Here is a 20,786-nt window from a genome sequence, read left to right as displayed (position 1 = left end):
GAGAGGATGAGCTGGCCTGGGGTATTTCTGGCCAGCGTTGGGCTCTCAGCTGGAATCAGGGAGAAGAAGACAAAACTCAGCCTCTGGAAGTGCAGTTCCTCCCCGAGGATGGCGGGGCCGAGGGCCTGGTGGGGCCAGGAGCCGGTGTGTCTCGGGCGAGCCACGCATCCCTAGGTCCTCGAGTCCGTGGTTGTTGCTCTGTGCCCTGTGTCCATCCTCTGTGCTGCTGGTTTCATGGTTTGAAGGACAGAGGACGGGGGGCTGTCTCTCATGCTGCGAGTCTCATTTTCCAATTTCATAGCTCTGCTTGAGGCTTTTACAAAATTTTTGTATTTCGAAATCATTATATTCTCACAGGAAGTTGCAAAAAGATAGAAGTTTCAGGTACCCTTCACCCAGCTTCCCCGCCACGGTGACATCTTACGCATAGTACAGTATCAAAACAAAGAGACCAATGCTGGTACAACCCACAGGGCTCTTTCAGATTTGACTAGTGTTACTCACACTTGTTCACGTGTGCGCACGTGTGCTTGGAGTTCTATTGCTTAGGTTTTAAATATTGTTGCAAAGTGGGTGAAGAATTGGCTTTCCTGCTCCCGTGGTGGGGAGGGTGGAATTCCGACAGCAGTGTCACCCTGAAAAAGAGCTGACACCCCTCCGGCCTCCCCTCCACTAGCCTTCCCCACATTCACGTCCAAGTCCATCCAAGGCTGTCCACGACCTTCCTGCTGTGTGAAGGTAGCCTCTCTCTCTTTCTCCTTCTTTCTCTCTTTCTCCCTCCCACTCCTTCCCTCTTTCTCTGTGCTCCCCTCCAGCACTTAGGTGGGCTACATCCTGAGATCCAGAGCACTGACTTTCTTCTAACATCCCTTAACCCACCCATCCCTTAACCCATGACTTTAGGAGCTGATATCGCTTCCTCCGTGTGCTGTTGGCAGAAAACAGGCTGCTCCAGGGGAGTTCGATATTCCACGGCATGTTTTATGGCACGTTTCCAATAGAGGCATGGCTTGGGGAGGGTAGAGAAGGACAACAGAGACAGCGGAGGGACTTACTGTCAGCACATCGCTCGGATGCACTGGTGAAATCGACTCTAATGGTTTATGGAGAGAAGAAAAACTTGGGCAAACAGAATGTGAGCAAAGCTGATCTGCTTCTGGTTGGTTAATAAAATAGCACTGGATAGCTTCTTGCTCTTTAATAAAACCCGATATATTACAGTTTTTCAGAGAAGCAGAAGCAATAGGATATATAGAGATGATATCTAGCTAGCTAGCTAGACATAGACACAGATACAACACATAGAGGGTATTTATCATGTACATATATAGAAATATAATATATATAATATCTATCGAGAGATTTATCTTAAGAAACTGGCTCATATAAAAGGGGCTGAGGGTGAGAAAAAGCCAACTTAGTTTTTAGAAGTATTATAGATAGGGCTGTCCTCGTCCCAGGGAAGCATAGAGAGTGAGCCAGAAACGGTGCCTGGGGAGCCATCGATGGTTCTAGAGGAAGGGCGTGACAGGATCTGACCTGTGCTTTCGTTGCCTGCGATCAGTTCTCTCCTTTCTGTCCAAATCCTGGCCTCTCTGGGAAATGTTGCCTTGTTCCCCCAGCTTCTTTCTCTCTGCCCCTACGAACTTAGATCTATGCCAGTTACTTAGCGTAGACTACCTAGTATTCATACTACATACACACTATCTTATATGATACTGTCCTTCCTCCTCAACCAAGGTCAGGCCCAAGAGGGTGGAACTTTTCCCTTATGTATCATTCTGTTTTATCCTCTTATATTTTTGATTACTCTCCCCTTCTCACTGCGTCTGACCTCATGTATCTCCAGCGCAGGTGCTAACTCAGAGTTGCAGGATAAATGGCTCTCGCTTTATTCTCTACCTTTTGAAACTGTTTACCTCTATCTGCAGCATGAAAATTTGGGCAATTTCCAGTAAATGAGAGACGGCTGGATCTCACATAGGAAAACCTTGTTCGTCTCTCTCCTGCCTTTTGTATCTTCACAATCCGGCTCAACCACTCTCCTCCCAGGATGCCCTGGAGTTTCCAGATCTGTCCTTCCTAAGGTCTCTCATGCACGGCTCGCTCTGTACGTCTTCATCATACCTTTATCATCATGAAGTGCGGGAACTCTTGCTGATTTGTATCTCGCATAGGTCGACGACACTAGGGTATAAGCTGTGGAGGTTAGGAATTCGGTCTTATTTATCCATCCTTACATAACCAGCATCTAGTACTGGACATGCCCACGAATCTCAGCTGGTTGGACAAATAAATGAAAAGGAGAGAAGGTTGGGCAGTTTGATGACACCAGGAGGGAAGCTGGGCTTTCACGTCCATCTGTGATGGGTGCCAGGGATCACTTGGGAAGCCTGAGTTTTGAAGCCAGTGATTGATTTTCCCCACACTTGGAAGGCTCTTTGGAAAGGTGTTAGTACATATTAATTCATCATCATCATAACCAGGGTATTTGCCTTGGCACTTAGGATGGAGTTTCTGAGTGTGGTTGAAAATCTAGTCCCAGGCCAAATATTAGCAGATGTACCTCTACTATCTTTCAGAATTCTTTTGCAAATAAAACAAAACAAACAGACCTTGCTTTTGACTTCTTCTTTTAGGTTGGGTGAGCTTGTACTGCAAGCTTGTACTGTTTACAGTACAGACCTGGTTGTGCACGGATCTGAAAGCTTCCTTTCTTACATGGCAGTATTTTCATGGGGGGGGGTTTAATTTTCTTGTGTGATTCCTAGGATAACATTCAAGGGTCATTATGGATCCCTAAAAAATATGGATGGGGGGGGAAGTCTTCGGTGAGAAGCCATTGCTGGAAATCCATTACCATGGCAACAGAAAATTAATATCCTCTTTTTTGTCCTGGATGCGTTGTGGTGTGTTTCTTCCCCGTTCCCTCATCCTCCTTCCCTGCCACTGAAGAGAAAGAAATGACTAACAAGGTGGTAAATGTATTCTAGCTAGTTGTTCTGTTATTTCCTGATCTCTCCTTTTTTCTCCACCTGTCAAATCTTATTACTATAGAATAGCACCGCAAAGCTCCCCGATGGGCTATTATATTTCAAATAATAGTAGCTCTGCCCCCATTCCAGTCTCTTTGGTCAGCATTTCATTGGGAACTGACTCACCTGGCCAAAGTTGGGTATACAATCTGGCTTTCTGTTTCTTCAACTTGAACGTGTAGAGTGGGTGTTTGAAAATGCTTAAACATGGTCCCTGATACCCAACACGACCAAAATGCATGAACACCATCACAGTGGAACAGCTCCTGTTTGTAGCTGTACAGAGGGCAAGAATTCCTACAGCCCGCAGGCTGCCTGGTAAGCCTGGTGCATGCGTTTTTGCGTGTGAAGGTAGGTTTGGGCGGCCAAGTTCAAAATTCTGGATCCCTCACCTTGTCTGCTTCTAACTGCAAAGGAAATCGGCTTCGTTGGAACTCAGTATTGATGGAGAAGGGGTGTGAACCTGCATCCTCTTTTGGCCTCTGAATTCCACTCCCCAGGAATAACCTGTGTTTGGCTTCCACGAGCTTAGGGGGAGATGGTTTTTGTGCGATAGTATACGCATTAGAGACCAAAAGGAGAGACATGGCAATGAGGATGAGGGTCCATCCAAAACACCTCGCCAAATGTCTCAAGGAAAATAACGACCCATTTGAAGCTATTAAGCTTGATCTTTTGCATCTCAAGTGTAGATGGACAATAAACACTAAATGCAGTTTTATTGTGTGTTACCAAGGGGGTGTCACGGCGCCACAAAACATCTTAACATGAGCGTACGAGCAGACTTGAACCTGTCTTACGGGTGACAGTGCATCTTAGCGGCTGGAGAATGGGAACTGCAACTTAGCCTCTCATTCATTTACTGAGCACCCGACACATGGCAGGAAGAACACTAGGCCTTGGGGATACAAAGACAAACCAGAAGAGGCTGCTGCTTTCACCTGGAGCATAACACTTCCATCACCCAATTACGATACTATGTGGCCCAAACACAAACTCAAGAAAAGATACACGTCCACTCTAAATCTTTCATTTTATAGTCAACATAGAGTCAAACTGTCTTCTGCATGCAAGACGTATCTCCCATGCTCTCACTCCACACTACCTGGCCTGGCCCCTTTGCAGGTTAAACACAATCTTAGTAACGCTGTTGTTATTCACTCCTTCAGCTGCTACCACCGCAATGTCGGTACCCAATGAGAGTTTCCACCAGGATGTCTTGTACTGAAATCCGGGAAGCAGGAGTCCGAATTCCCAGAACTGGTTCACCACTTATTCTTGCATGTCTCACATTAGGAGATGGAACCAGAATGAATCTGCTGGATGTCCCAGCTTTGCAGTAGAGCTCTCCCTGATGGGAAGGAGAAGGATGTTTCTCATTGTGTGGCATGGACCACCCAGGAACAGAATCCCGTGACAGGAATGACATAGGTCTACAAGCACTCACTGGTCGATACTGGAGGAGAAAAGAACCAGCTGCCTTTAGTTTGGATCCTCTGCCAGCAAAATAAATTACTAATTAAGAAAAGGACTCATTTCTCTGCTTCCTGAATCAACACAATCCTATTAGTTTCCTCCTGTTTAGAGGATTAAAAATACTTTTGCTAAAAATATAAAAATAATTCTGTTGGAAGATTGCAAACTGACATGAAAAATAACATGGAAACCTGACTTCAGATTAATAAATGAGTCACGCACTTACTGAATAACCACAGACTACCTGCCCCAATGACCTGCACACAAGTTCAGTGCAGCATGTGAGCTGATCACTGCAAAGTTTCAAGCGGACCTGACTCAACACCTCACCCATCTCCTTCACGCCATCATTGGAACCATTTGGATATCGTTCAGCCTTTTTTGTTTTTTTTTTGCCATCTGTTCATGTGTTTTCAGAACAGAGCATTTAAAAGCCGTTGTTGTGTGGAAACATTACAGACAAAACTGGTTAAACTAGAGAAATTCTTCTGCATACCTCTGCCTAGGCCGAATTAAGCCTCAGAGACATGGAAAGAAAAGTCCTGGGTTAGGAAGCATTTTCTGACATAAGGAGACATAAATAATAGATGCTCACAACCGTTTGTAATTGTGAAAAATTGGAGGCAACCTAAATATTTATTAAAAGGAGAATGTATAGGGGCTTCCCTGGTGGTGCAGTGGTTAAGAATCTGCCTGCCAATGCAGGGGGCACGGGTTCAATCCCTGCTCCGGGAAGATCCGAAATGCCGCAGAGCAGTTAAGCCTGTGCACCACAACTACTGAGCCTGGCTCTAGAGCCCGCAAGCCACAACTGCTGAGCCTGCGTGCTGCAACTACTGAAGCCCGTGCACCTAGAGCCCGTGCTTCACAACAAGAGAAGCCACCGCAATGAGGAGCCCGTGCACCACAACAAAGAGTAGCCCCTGCTCGCCTCAGCTAGAGAAAGCCCATGCTCAGCAACGAAGACCCAACAGATCCAAAAATAAATAACTAAAATAAATAAGTTTAAAAAAAAGATTAAAAAAAAGGAGAATGTATATAATTTTAGTCTATGCAAATAATGATATATTCTACATCTGTGAAAGTGAATTAACCAAAGCTACGTATGCTAGCTATCTTTTGGAATAATATAATACACTGATTTCAAAATAAATTGTTAGTTCAACTCCCATTAATTCCAATAAATTTTAATTAGGTTTTTCTATGTTGACAGTCATATTGTATGCATATAATAATATTTTGTATCCTCTTTTCAAATCCTTAAACATTTTATTTACTGTGCTGGTGAGGGCCTTCAGTGTCATGCTCAATATAACTGGTCATGGTGGGTGCTCTTGTCTGGTTCTTGGTTTTAAAGGGAATGTTTCCAATGTTTCACCATTAAGTGTGATGTTCACTGTAGATTTGTATTTTAGGTACATTTCTTTAAAGAGCAGAGAGCTTATTTTTAAAATTCAATCTGGTAGATCCTCAAAAAATTAAAAATAGAACTACCATATGATTTAGCAATTCCACTTCTGGGAATAGATCCAAAGGAAACACAAACATTAACTCGGAAAGATATCTGCACCCCCATGTTCACAGCAGTATTATTTACAATAGTCAAGACACGGAAACAATCTAAATGTCCATTGATGGATGAATGGATAAACATTTTATTATAGTTATATATATGTAAGTTATTCAGCCATTAAAAACTGTGGGATAATAATGGTTGTTGTTTTAAACTGCTAAATTTTAGGGTAATTCATTATGCAACAATAGGAAACAACTACATTCCTGTTTCAAATTAGATATTATTATCATTCATTGTTTCTTTTAATGTATTAATTCTTTTCTCCCATTCCATCTTGCATTTCAGAACTTATTTCTGGGAACATTTTATTTCTTTCTGAAGTATCCCTTAGAACAGTGGCCCCCAACCTTTTTGGCACCAGGGACCGGTTTTGTGGAAGACAATTTTTCCACAGATGGGGTGCGGGGGTGGGGGGAGTGGGGGTGGGAGGGTGATGGTTCAGGCGGTAATGCTAGTGATGGGGAGCAGCAGATGAAGCTTCGCTTGCTCACCCGCCACTCACCTCCTGCTTTGTGGGCCGGTTCCTAAGAGGCTATGGACTAGTAGTGGTCCACGGCCTGGGGGCTTGGGGACCCCTGCCTTAGAAAGTTCCATTACTGTAAGTCTTTTGGTGGCAAACTCCAGATTTTGTTTGTCAAAAAAAGTCTTTAATTTCCTCTTATTTTTGAGTGGTAATTAGTTAAATAGAGAAGTTGAAGTCGATTGCTGTTTTCTCTTTTCTCTGAGTATATTGCTGTTGCTATATTAAAATCTGCTATCAGTCTAAATATAATTTTTTGCTACATGATTTCTCTTGCTATATATTTATACCAGTTATTTTTTTTTCCTTTGTTAATTTGTGGTTTTACTCCGATGGGTCTAGTTGTGGAATTCTTTTTATGAATCCCACATGGGAATTGTTGTGTTTACTGAATTTGAAGATTCATGTCTTTCATTAATTCCAGGAAATCCCAGTACTTTTCTTCAGAAATTGCCTTTTCCCTATTATCTCTGTTTTGTTTTATAGCTGTAGCTCATATCTCTCGATTTCTCCATGACGCATTTTGAGTCATATCTCCAGACCTTTCATCCAGTTCATTAGTTCTCTCTAAGCTATTTTAAAATCTGTGTTTTAACCTAGCCATGATTTTTTTATTTCAACAATTAAATATTTTATTTTAAGGGCTTCTCTGATTCTTTCTCAAATCTTTCAGATGTGTTTTTTTACATTGTATTTTTCCTGGCTCATGTTTTAGATTCCCTCTTTTATTTCTTTAAACAAATAACATGTTCTCAGTTTTATATTCGGTATCTTATATTTTCCAAATCTAATACATATAGGGCTATAATTTTGCTTTTTGTTTTTCTGCTGACTTTCCCTCATGGTGGCTTATTTCCTTGTGCTTTTAAATTTTGGATCTTGAGCTCAATCTTCAGAAATCATGTGAAACCTGAATTGAGAGTATGTATTCCTCCAGAGAAAGTTTGCATTTTCTTCTGTCAGTATGTACCAGGTATTCCCAGTCAAGACCCACTTTAATTTCATTTCTAGGCTTGGATCATGAAGGGAATATACATTTTTGTATATAGAGGTTTGAGCCCCAAACCAGTGGTGATATCAGGTCTGGAGTTACTGCTCCTCAGGGAAGAGTTACTTTTTCCAGAGGCCAAGCAGAGTCAGATAAGTTTCTTTGTCTTCCATTTTGCTGAAGAATGTGTTTTTGTTTTTTTTTTTTGGTCCACTTTTAATTGTGGCTATAACCCTTTGACGGTCCTTGTTTCATGATGGGATTGATTTCCATCTTGCACAGCACAGGGCATGGTTGCCAGGCTCTCACAGAGCCATTGAAGCCACATTCTGGCCCACGGAGTCAAACACCTGTTCTGAGGACAGACATAGCTTTGGTGCTGGCTTTCCACTCTGCTTTTGTGCTTTCTTTTAGCTCTGGCTCTTGGAAACATCCTGTTCTTTCATGCAAGCTTACCTATGCATTTAAAAAGATTTGTGTCACATTGTACCCAGATGTTTTATAGCAAGACAGTTTTTCATGATGTGGAGACCAGAAGCTTGCCCGTTCCATCTGCAATGGCCACTTTTTGTGGGTTGTCTTTGTCTCTCTTTTGTCAGCGTCTTCTTCATGAATGCTTTTGTGTATATGAGAAGTTCCAATGCACAAAGGGGATTTATTCTCTCCAAAGCCTTCCTGGAGATACCTATGACTGCCTGAGGGCTTTCTCTGGGTGTGGGAGTGAGCTTGTTCTATACACTGTCAAGCCAGTAGTGCTGGGGAGTCAATGTACCCAGGAACAACCATGACAGATAGAAGTTCCTAGACCAATGCCCCAATTTCTTCTCCCTTCAGACCTGACCACCATAAGGCATGTTTCACGGGTCTCCCAGGGGTCCCCAGAAGGACCAGGCTTCAGTTGCCCACAGTGGTTACCTGGATTGGCTTCCTTTTCTTCCCTGCCTCACTTTTTCACTCTCTTCTGGTTCTTCCCAGAGTCATTTCTTAAATAAATTTGCACTCAATTCCTGTGTCACTGATCATTTCTCGGGAAACTCTAAACTTAACACTTAAACTTATTCCTCTACTTTATAATGAATATTGACGATGTATATGGAACTAATTGTGGTTTCAAAGACAAATGCAAAGAAATAGTTTCATCTTTAGAGTAGTTTATATTCTAGGCCTCCTGCTTTCTAGCGTTTTTTTCAGAAATACACATTTTAGTGAAGTTTGTAGGTGGCAAGAAGCATTTCAACAGATCTGGGTCAAAATCTAACTAGCAGTTCCAGGTGTTTGGATGATGATGGAAATAGCACGGACTGGACATACTTGAATACTTGATTCTTAGGCCAGCAAGAATATTCCAAATTGAGTAACTGGTTACCTAACTTTTACATATTTGGCAATCTTGGGGATCCATGTGGTGACGTCACTTTGATACAGAGGATAGTGCTGTTAAAACTGAACTGTAAGATGGTTTTTTAGAGATACTCTGAGTCCAGGAAGGGAAGCCATTCGGGTCTAGGTAGCAAAAAAAAAAGGCATAACCAGACTAAAGTCTCCCCTCTCTACAGCAGAGGCCATAAATGGCTAGAGCTTGATTTGCTCCTAGCTTTCAGATGTGTTTTTTGGCCTGCACAATGTTTAAAAGCACTTAGGCTATAAGTGTCCATCGACAGATGAATGGATAAAGAAGATGTGGCACATATATACAATGGAATATTACTCAGCCATAAAAAGAAACGAAATTGAGTTATTTGTAGTGAGGTGGATGGACCTAGAGTCTGTCATACAGAGTGAAGTAAGTCAGAAAGAGAAAAACAAATACTGTATGCTAACACATATATATGGAATCTAAAAAAAAAACAAAAACAAACAAAAAAAACGGTTCTGAAGAACCTAGGGGCAGGACAGGAATATAGACGCAGACATAGAGAGTGGACCTGAGGACACGGGGAGGGGGCAGGGTAAGCTGGGACGAAGTGAGAGAGTAGCATGGACATATATACACTACCAAATGTAAAATAGATAGCTAGTGGGAAGCAGCCGCATAGCACAGGGATACCAACTCGGTGCTTTGTGACCACCTAGAGGGGTGGGATAGGAAGGGTGGGAGGGAGATACAAGAGGGAGGAGATATAGGGATGTATGTATATGTATAGCTGATTCATTTTGTTATATAGCAGAAACTAACACACCATTGTAAAGCAATTATACTCCAGTAAAGATGTTAAAAAAAAAAACACTTAGGCTAATTGCTGTATTCATAAATTAGGAGGTTGTCCTTCTAGATTAGGAACTTTTCTTCTGAAAAAGTATAACAGAAGGTTAGATGTCCCAGGTCCCACAATCCCACACAGCAATCGGATGGAGCTGAATAGTAGTTTCCTCCTCGAGATGAGAGGAGAGCTATAGTCCCTGTAACTTCCTATTGTAAATTACAACTGACCCACTTCCTTCATAATTTGCCTTTTCCATGAGTGTATTTGAGCGTTTGAGCCGAGCTCTATAGCTTCTGGAATGGGTGAGATGTAAGGAAATGATGAGTTTTGCAGGAAGGGAACCATGGTCTTCTCTCTGTCACCGCTTTCCAGAATTCTGAAGGTCCGCTCCCGCAGGAAGCCAGCACCGCTGAGACTACGAGAGCAGGCAGTGTTTACACACTCCTAGCTCATTATTTTGGCTCCCAGCTCTAAAACCTCAGACATAATTGGACACTTGATACTTGCTGTTCAACCACTGCTTCAAGTAAACCGAGAGCCATTGGCAATTTTCTTCATCTCCTCTAAATGACCCCTCTCACTGTATTTCTGACATTAGGGTGGTAGGTGTACGTTTCCAGCAATGCTGACAGGCTGGGTTAATGCATAATTATGCCAGGATGGCATCACAATGACCCAGCAAAACACTCATCAACTGATGAAAGAGCAGCAGGATACAGGGAACCCTGTGAAAGCAAGGGGCTGAAAAGCTCTTCAGGATGTATAGGTCAAGTTTAAGTACAGAGACCTCAACTTGCTGACCCGGTGCCGCCAGGCCTAGGATCAACTGATTGGTAACTCAAAACCTGCGTCCTGGCTGGTCTGAGTGATAGTATTCATCTTTTGTCTGGAACATACTAGACAGCTAGGAAAATACTGCACTAAGTATTTTTATAACTCCAAGAAAAATAAGAATACAGGGAAGAATAAACATCAATGTAAAGATGATAAAGAAATAAAGTTAAGTGCCTAGTACCGATATTTTGACACTAGTTTAAGGAAAGGGTCATAGTAAATGGAACAATCACCGCGATAATTTGTGCTTGCCTTGCCTCTGCCTTTAAAGATTTTAAAGCATTTAAGGAAATCCGCTGTATTTGTTTCCATGCTTAAGAGAATTCTATTAAAAAATTTCTGACCCATGGATATATGCCTGCAATAAAAGTAATTTGTTAAATTTACAAAGTTTTGATTTATTAATTATGCAAGTAGAGTTTAACTGTTTAAAGGGCTATTTTTAATTCAGTACGGGAAGCATGAAATTGAGCACTGAAACGTACAGAGAAGCCCTCCGAATAAGAAAGTTCCCAGCTACGGGAAAGGATTCTAACGGTGAACAGGCAGAGGGAACCCTGATCATTCTCGTCTGGATTTGTCCCCGGGGCTGGCGCAGTTCCCACCTGGCCAGAGGGGAGATGCCAGGCTTCAAATAAGGGAGCCCACTGACCTCACTCTAGGTCCCCAGACAGCCTGTGTGAATCTCCCACTGTTAAGTTGTGCTTGGAAGCAGCGCTTTCTGGGCTAAGGGTCTTTTTCATTTTCCTCCTGGCCATTACCTCCCGGCCTGGTTACTACTTCCTTCTGTTCCGGAAGCGGAGAGGCACCGCAGGGGAAACGGGCGCAGAATTTCAAAAAGGCACGGAGGCACAACTCGGCCTTCTTGGATCCCTCACAAGGAGGCCAGCAGACACAGGCTTGCCCATTGCCCACTGCGCAGGAATCACCCCGGGCGCACCCAGACGCATGCGCGAATTCTATAGCGCTTGTTTCCCGGGAGACCCCAGAGTACTTCCAGGGATGCCCACCTGGCTACTCTAGGACCCCAGAATGAAATACTAGATCAGGAGCCTGGGCTGTCACTTCACAAGGCATCCCAGAGAAGGAACGCACGCTAAGCCAGATGGCACAGAGTTCCTGGGTGGGTGGCCCTTTTCTTTCAATTATCCTTTTCCCTGAACTGTTGTATAGGGTTGAGGTTTGGAGGGTGCCCCCGCCGCCACTCCCCACCTGTATGCTTGACCAGTACGCCCCTGCTTTGTGCCTTCCGACTGCTCTCACCAGTGATGCTGAGGGCGCTGCCAGCCTGGGGCTCCTGGGTGACGGGAGCCCGGTACCTGCCGGGCTCTGCCAGGTGCTCCAGCGAGAAGAGCTGGAGCTGGGAAGGGGGCTCTCTCCTTCGCTTTCCTCGGCCTCTAAGAAAAAAGCTGCTTTGGACCCGCGCTGCCCCTTCTGCCGGCCTAAGTCTGCAGCCCGGCCCAGGACCTCACACTGGCGGCTGCTTTTGCAGTGTGTCCTCTGCGTTGTAGTCTTTACCAAAATAGCTGCAGAGCTGGAGGACGGTCCCCCCCCTCCCCCCCCCCACCCATCGGAACTCTCCAAAGAGGCTCCTCCCCAAACTCGAGCTAAGCTGCCCCTCCGATTTTGCCTGAGGATGGAAAGAGCCTCTTACACTCACAGACTCTTGGGTCTTTTGTCTCCATAGGTCCCTATTCAGTAAGTTACTCAGCATCTCTTAAAAAGCTCTTAGGAGAAGTAACACCACCTTGGAGACTTGGCCATAAATGGTAACAACCAGAGGGAAACAGGGAGGAACACAGGGTCTCTGGCAGAAGCACATCTGTGGGCTGGGCTGTTTCCCCTCCAGCTCCTGTCCAGTTTTGACTTTTTCCTGTTCCCATTTTTCAAAATCTGCATCTCAATGTTGACATTCTTTTTTTTTTTTAATCAACTTCCTGTCTTTAAGTTTGGTAGAAAGGCCCCACTCTGCTCAAGGCCACTAGCTGTTGAATCCTGCAGGCCCTAAGTTTTCCCTTTGAAGTTGCATCTTTGTTTCTCTGACTGTTTACTTTTCTTTAATTGCCCAGTATTTATATCCCTATTAATCTAGGAAAATAAACAGAGAAATTGCTTTCTGCGTGTAATTTTTTAAAGTATTTTTAAATGACTACGTGGCGTGTGATGTTTTCCATTCATATTATTATTTTTTGATGTCATTGCTTCTTTTGTTTGTTTTATGCTCCGTTTACTGAAGAATTATTAGGCTTTGAGGAAAGGAGGTTTTCCCCCTCCCTTTCCTTCCAGGCTGTTTAAAACAATTTTTTTCCTAGGATATTTTATCAAAGTCCTTCCGCTCTGCAGCCAGGCCATTGCGGTTCACCCTCTGCTCGGAAGGAAATGTGGCCAGCGTCGCTTCGCATTCTTAGAGTCTGATGCATTGTCCTGTGTGACTCTCCTTATGGCTTATTCAAGCGCATGTGACCTGATTTTGACTTTGTCATTAAGGACTTTTTGGAGGTCAGATAAAGTGAAACTGAGTTGGGCAGAAGTGGACCAAGCTGATCCCTTCAAGGGGCGAGAGCCGGTGTTGGCTGCAAGTTTGAATCACAGCGATCAGATGCCATGGTCCCCTGACCCTAGGACATCCCAAGTGGCTGGTCTGTCCCACAGGTACCACCCACAGCCCTCAACTTACTGCCGGAGATGGGGCTTCCCCCAGCTTCTTCACAGAGGAAACTGCTCTCGGGTGTGAGGGAAATAGGGTTTCCCTATGAGGTGAGCATGACATCTGCGCAGGAGGGCTCTGCCGTCAAATATGTTGTTCTCACCCATAGGAGAATGGCCTTTCATTTGCTTCTTTTAATTTGGGAGGTGTCATTTCCAGACACCTTGCCGCAAAAGAGGACTTGGTACCCAAGGCTGATAAACACAGATGTGAGTTTCCTTGTCTTCTGTGGCTGCTACAGGTCCTGGTGGACACCTGGGAAGAGCCATACTGGCCCAGCTCGGAACTTGTGCGGAGAGGGGAGACTGGTGGGGAGGGGTGGGAGGGGGAAACCACCCTTGACTCAGAAGACAACTCTCTCTCCTGCCCAGCCCCCTTTCTCCCTGTGTCTTCCTTCCCTCTCCCTCTCCCCCCTCCTCTTTTTCCTCCTCCTTTTGCTAGTACTTAGGGTTTTCACCTCTTCACCCAAAGCCTTTGTTTTTCAGCTGTGCCTTCTCCCTGTCCCCACGCTATGTTTCTGGGGTCAGCTGGCATGGCTTTTACTCCATATTAGAGTTCCGCGATAACAGCTTTAGGTCACCGGGCATGGAGTCACTTAGGTTGGTTTGTATCAAGGGCTCAGGTATGTTACTTTGTTAAGATATTTAATATATATGTGCTTCTGTTTTTATATCTGGAAAATGGAAATACACACCCTTCATACCTCCTAGGGCTATTCATGAGGACTGAATGAGACCTTACAAGTGGAAGAACTTTATAAATTGTAAAACGTTATTCAGAAGCAGGAGATTGTTATGGCAACCACGATTCTCTCAGCGGGATCCTACAAGTCCTTTGCAGTCGTGGTGGTTTTGCTGCCAAGTTCACTTGGCCATGGAGTTTCTTTATGGCTAGAATCATCCAGAAGACCCAGGACTTGAGGCTCTGATCTGGTGAAGAGCTTGAGAGGTTCTTTCTGACCTTGACTAGGGAGCAGCAAACTTTTTCGATGAAGGGCCAAATACTTAATATTTTCGGCTGTGTGGGCCCTCAGTCACTGTCACACTCCTCACTGTGCCATTGTGGCACAGTTCCAAAACACTTTATTTGTGGACACAGAAATGTGAATTTCATATAATTTTCACATGTCACAAATATTATTCTTCTTTTGATTTTTTTTTTTTTTAGCCATTTAAAAATGTAAAAACCATTCTTAGCTCGTGGGCTGTTCAAAAACAGGCAGCAGGTGGGATTTGGCCTGTGGGCTTCCTTTGCTGACCTTTGCCCTAGACGACCCCCAGGAGCCAAGTGAACGGCCAGGTTGACTGTGAGCATCAGAGAAACCAAAAAGGGGACATGAAGTGATTTGGGCATGTGTCACAGGTCCTTTACTATTTTTTTTTTTTTTTTTTTTTTTTGTGGTACGCGGGTCTCTCACTGTTGTGGCCCCTCCACTTGCGGAGCACAGGCTCCGGACGCGCAGGCCCAGCGGCCATGGCTCACGGGCCCAGCCGCTCCGCGGCATGTGGGATCTTCCCGGACCGGGGCACGAACCCGTGTCCCCTGCATTGGCAGGCAGACTCCCAACCACTGCGCCACCAGGGAAGCCCAGGTCCTTTACTTTTTATGACTCTCCTCTCTGCCTGGTTGACGTCAAGGCAGGTTAACTGACAACACTGAGGTGTACACTCAAGGCTCTTGCCAGAAAACACAACTTAGATCTCTGCTCTCCAACCCTTATCAAAAACCCCATAACAGCAGGAATGGCCACAAGAATGGTATTTACGGATGGGTCCTGGAGCACCTGCGGCTCACCCGTTCATATGGGTGTCCAAATTCCCCTTGAGCAACCCAGACCTGCAAGTGCTGTATTCAAGGACGGTTCTACTGTGGCCTTTTGCAAAATCGATCCTGAGTTTCATTTTGGTAATGAGCCCCTGGTCTACACTGAGGGGCACCACAAAAAGCCATGGATGTGAGTCACTGTGGCATCTCTTGTAGAGATGTTCTCCAGATGCCACTTGCTCCAGGGAGAAATGCTTCTCACAGCTTATTCCAGGGTCAGGAAAAGCTGGACATCTCCTTGAAAACTGGTTTGACTTTGTAAACAGTGTAATTTCCTTGTTTGATCTGGCTTCAGGGGAGCTCAGAGTCAAATATACCTCTTGTGACGGTGAAATATCTTACAAGTCAGCAGCAGCAAAGATTTACTGAGCATATAGTATGTGCTCAGCACTGTTCACACAGTCCTTTTCACTCAATCCTCACACAGCCCTGAGATGCCGATAAAATGATTAGCCCTATTGTAGTGTGCTGGATAATTGTTCCCAAAGATATCCATGCCCCGATCCCCAGAACCTGTGAATGGTACCTTAAGTGGCAAAAAGGACTTTGCAGAAGTGATTAAGCTATAAGGATCCTGAGGTCGTGAGATTATCCTAATCACAAGCGTCCTCACAGGAGGGAGGCTGAGGGAGACTTGACACAGAAGAAGGAAGGAATGTGACAGCTGAGGCCAGGTGCAATGCTACCGGCTTTGAAGATGCAGGAGGGGGCAGTGGGCCAAAGGATGCAGGGAAGCAGCTGCAGAAGCTGGACAAAGCAAGGAGAGGATCCTCCCCTGGAGAGTCCAAGTGAGGGTGCCCTTTGACCAAGTGAAACTGACTTTGGACTCCTGGCCTCCAAAACTCTAAAAGAATCAATGCACTTCCTTTAAAGCCACCAAACACCAAGGAAACCCACTTTACAATCAAAGACAGGAAACAGAGAGTATTGCCTAGGGGTTGGAATGATTCCAGACCCCAAGCTCCTATCCCTCAGGCCGCTGCCCCCTCTGTTGTAACTGTCCTGACCTCCCCAACCCCCCCGGCTTTATTATTCCCCTCCCCCTCCCCACCCCACCGCTTCCCCTACCGTCTAGTTCATCTTCCGACCACGTGCACTTTGGTGATCCACGTCACATCTTTGTGTGGTAGAAGCAGCACCTCAGTAAACACATTGGTGGACATTTGGGGCATGTATGTGGGGTGGGGCCCCTGGGCTTTTTCTAGCCCTGGAAATTGTCTTATGATTTAACAAAAGAAAGGCCCCTGACTGCGTTTGTTCCCCCTTTGGCTTTTATGAAGACTGTCCCTCTCTCTGCTGCAGCACTAACGGTTGCACAGAGCAGAACTTCTGCTTTTTCAGACACTTTTGCTCACTTCCTGGTCTGCGTTCAGAGCCCCATAACTGATTATGAAATGCTTTCATTCACCTCGAGGATTGTTGTCTTATTCAGAACAGTTTCTAGCTGAAAATCCCCCCTCCCACTAAAATGATAAAACAAAAAGAGAAAGGAAAAATGAAGGATTTTCCGCGCTAAACCCAGAAGACAGTAGATCCTTTATCTTTGTCAGCTGATCCTCCCACATCTGTGCACATGTCGGGACCCCTGATGTGCCCAGGGATGTCTAAACCCCAGGCCTGGATGAAGCATCACAACTGAAGGACATGCTATGTCTGTGTCATCAGTGCGAAGGCCTCGAGGGGCTGCCCCGCTGTGAATCCAGCTGCGGAGGCGGCACCTCCATCTGCGGAGGGGTATGCAGCCATTCAGTCCCCGCTAGCTCAAAGGCTCTCAAGAGAGGAGGGAGGCCCATCCCTAGAGGAGCTCCCAGGACACTGCTTTCCTCTCTGCTGATCTCAATGTACACCAAAGATTCCTTCTGACATGAAGCCTGCTGAAATTCTGCTATTTATCTCCCATGATTTCTTTCCTGGATGATTGATTCTCTAGGCTACAAATCCTGCCTGAAGCCTCAAACAGTTTTCAGTCTCATATCCACGCTCCTACCCTTACCCGAGGAATCTTGCCAAAACGCAATCCTTTCCTCATTGCCAAAAGGACACAGCCCAACCTTGTCTGGGTCTCTTGGTGTATTAGTCAGGGCTCTCCAGAGAAACAGAACCAATGGAATTACATATAGGCCTCTATTCTAGAAAGAGAGTTATTACAAGGTGCCGGCTCACATGAGGATGGAGGCTGAGAAGTCTCACGATCTGCCCCCCGCAGATGGGGCAGGAAGGCTGGTGGTGTCGTTTGAAGCCTGACAACCAGGAGGGCTGCAAGTGGGAGATCAGGGCCCCAGGTCTGCAGCTGGGCAGAGAGTGAACTCAACCTTCCTCTGCCTTTGTGTTCTACTCAGGCCCTCGCAGGTTGGCTGAGGCCCCCTCACATCGCCGGACCATGTGCATTACTCAGTCCCCTGATTCCAGTGTTAACCTCGTCAGGAAACACCCTCACAGACACACGCAGACATGAAGTTTAAGCAGCTATCTGGGCATCCCGTGGCCCAGTCACACGGACACTAAAATTACCCATCACACCCGGGCTCTGCCCACATCTCCCACCTCATCTCTCCCCCTCCCCCACGTCCCAGCCCTACTGCAGCTCCGTGAACTCTAATCCTGGGCACGTTTCCCGAACTTCACACACGCTGTTCTCTGCCGCAATGCTCCTTCCCGCTGCCCACCTCCACTCCATTGGCCTTCTGACAAAATTCTAGACGGCAGGTGATTCAGAGTAGGCTCTGGAGTCAGACAGGCCTGGGATCCATTTATTTTAATTCCACAAATATTTACCTAACGCCTCTTCTATGCCACTGGGGATGCAATTCTGCTACTATTACCTTTGTGGCCTCGGAAAAGTTACCTGACGTCTCTAATCCTCAGTTTACACATCTGTAAATGAGAATAACTCTTAGAAAGCCCTTAGCGCGGTGCCCGGCACCTGTAAGCGTTCTATGAACATGAGATGCTATAATTACTGTTTGTATCATCCTTTAAGGTTGAACTCAAGCTTGATGACCTTTCCCCAATGGATTTAGGTCCCAATCTCACCCTCTCCGACCATCATGTCCCCTGGTGCCGGACCTGTGCCTCTGTTGCAGCCCTTCACACACAGCCTGTACCCTGGTGCCTGTCTCATCCTCCCACCACTCTTGGACTAGGACTGCGTCTCCGCCATTCCTTTTGCTGAGTGCCCGGAGCAGCGTTTGTGCTCAGCATTCATTGACCCCACGGCGCCACCACCCCTTCAGAGGGAGGAGTCTTCCCTGGGCAGGTGGGTGAGAAGCTCTCACTCTTTCCCTTATACATCTGCTCCTCTCGTCTCTCATGGCAGGGGCTTGCCAGGCTTGGACGAATGCTGCAGGCGTCAGGCTGGTCTGAGGGATCGACCAGCCATGGCAACCCTTCACGGGAGGGCGAATTGGAAAAACAAATCCTGAGCAGGGCATTCATCTCGAGTCTTGCTTCGGGTCCTGCATCTGAAATGAACAGACAGAAAGCATCCCATCCCCGCAGGCAGAGCAGGAGTCCGGGGATCAACACTTCCAGCATCCAGCCATTCCTTCTCTTTTACGCTAAAAAAATGTGTGTGTGCATTTCAATGTTCGATGTTCCTTCTTTTTAAAAGAGTAAAGTGTGGACCTCTGTGAGGCAGCTCCCTGGGTGGCAGCCGTAGGGATCAGCTTCTGCTCAGTGTAACATCTACCCTGCTCCTCAGCTTATCATGCAGCCGACTTGGGTGCTTAAAGAGCATCTCCGTTCCACCTCCTACAGTGCAACAGCATTCTGACTCCTGTCTACCTCCAAAGTGGCCTATTTCACAATGTCATGAGCCAGTCCCCCTAATCTTCATTCAAGCTGTGATCCTGAGACTGGGCTGCTTTCTGGCCACTCAGGCCCCTTTTATGGACTGAATTCCCCAACCCCATCCATATGTGGAAGTCCTACCCCTCAGTACCTTAAAATATGGCAGTATATGGAGTAAGGGTCTTCAAAGGGTGATTAAGGTTAAACGAGGTCATACTTGTGGGCCCTGATCCAATATGACTGATGTCCTTATAAGAAGAGACACAGACATAGTAGGAACATGTGGGCACAGAGCAAAGACCAAGCAAAGACAGGAGAAGAAGACGGCCGTCTGCAAGCCAAGGAGAGAGGCCTAAGGAGAAACCAACCCTTCCGACACTTGATCTTGGACTTGCAGCTTCCAGAACTGTGAGACGATACACTTCTGCTGTTTAAGCCTCCCAGTCTGTGGTGTTCTAACAGCTCCAGTAGATAAATATACACTCCAAAGCCTCGGTTCCGACACTGATTACGGCAGTTCCCAGCATTCTGTTCATTAGATTGCGATTTTGGCTGGTATCTACGTTTGCCCCATAGGGTAACGTAGCTCATTCCCTTTTGTTATGTCCAGCCCTAGAGAAAATCCTGGCATCGGCAGCTGCCAGATAAGTGTTTGTTGAATGAATGAATGATGTTGCTGCTCTGATAGAAGCTCTGGGAGTGTCATCAGGAGGACAGGAGTGTTCTCCTTTGGCGTAAATGACCTTTTCACTCAACTTGCAAATGAAATAACTTGGCAAGGTGTCCCGGGCGTACAATCGAGGGAGGCGACAGAAGCGTCTCTTCCTGATCTTGAACTGGCGATGTTTCACTGTTTGGTAGACTCCCCGGTCAGTCTGTCCTTTTTCGGGCTCTGTGATGTTAATGAATTGCTGTATCTAGACTCTCACTGTCTTTTTCTGTTCCTCTTGCCATACTCCTAAGCTCTCTCCCGGCCGATCGCTGCTTCTGCCCAGGGCTCCCAGGGGTCCTCGCAGACCTGTTTGGCCACTGTCCCCCTCACCCTTCCCCCACCCCAACAGAACACTCCAGCAGCTCACATCTGTGGGCCTTAATTTCCCCATGAACAGAAATGGACATTCAGAAAGCGCTTACCGCAGCTCTGGTAGAGGACTTGCAAGCTCTCATCCCTGCAGGCCGTGTGTGTGGGCCAGGCTTCCCCGCCACGGCCCTGGGGAGACAGCAGAGTCCAGACAAGAAAGGCGGCCATGAGCACCTGCATGGCGAGGTCCTGTGTGTGACCAACAGAAGAATAACTGGCCCAAGAGAAAGAGCCCTCAGGGTGCTCCCCCTCCTCTCATAAAGGGGTGACATGTTCAGTTTCACTTCTCAAATTTGATGCTCCTTGGGGAACCACTCTGAGAAGCAAAAGGCAGTTAGCTGAGGCCTCTGAATGCTGTTCCCCAGAACCTTTGGCGCTTGAATCAACGGGTCAGGCTCGTCTGGGTCCGGGGTGGCTAATGTTTGACTTTCTGCTTTCAAAGAGAGGGGCTAGCAAGTGATGCAGGACCTTACAACTGGGCCCCCAAAGAGCCCTCCTTCCTGCCCCACCCTCCTTACAGCCCTGCCCCCCGGGTGGGGCAGAGAACTCAGGAAAGCGAAACCACAGGCCTCCACAGGCTTTCCATCACTGGGTCCCCTGTTCCCAGGGGCCTCTGATGTGGGCTGTGGCCCAGGGGCCTGGCTGGGGCCGGCCAGCAGCCTTTGGCATTTGGGGGGCTGCAGAAGGACATGTGGGATCTGGAATTAGGCTTTTGCCTTGTTGGCGCTTTTCTCTGGCTTCAGCTCCAGGAT

The 20,786-nt window shown here is 46.3% G+C and overlaps 1 protein-coding gene across 1 annotated transcript in view; it reads right to left on the bottom strand.

The window, feature by feature from the left end:
- LY86 (lymphocyte antigen 86) overlaps positions 1–20,237 on the bottom strand; it is a 49,251-nt gene extending 29,014 nt beyond the window's left edge. The window contains exon 1 of the mRNA XM_082663166.1: positions 20,088–20,237. Within this exon, the coding sequence (XP_082519292.1) occupies positions 20,088–20,214 (127 nt within the window). The 5' untranslated portion in view covers positions 20,215–20,237. The remainder of the gene's footprint in view (positions 1–20,087) is intronic.
- Positions 20,238–20,786: the final 549 nt, after the last annotated feature.

This window comes from Grampus griseus (genome assembly GCF_964374135.1).
Source record: "Grampus griseus genome assembly, chromosome: 10".
In the NCBI taxonomy this organism is placed as follows: domain Eukaryota; kingdom Metazoa; phylum Chordata; class Mammalia; order Artiodactyla; family Delphinidae; genus Grampus; species Grampus griseus.
This window is presented reverse-complemented; position numbering and strand designations above follow the sequence as displayed.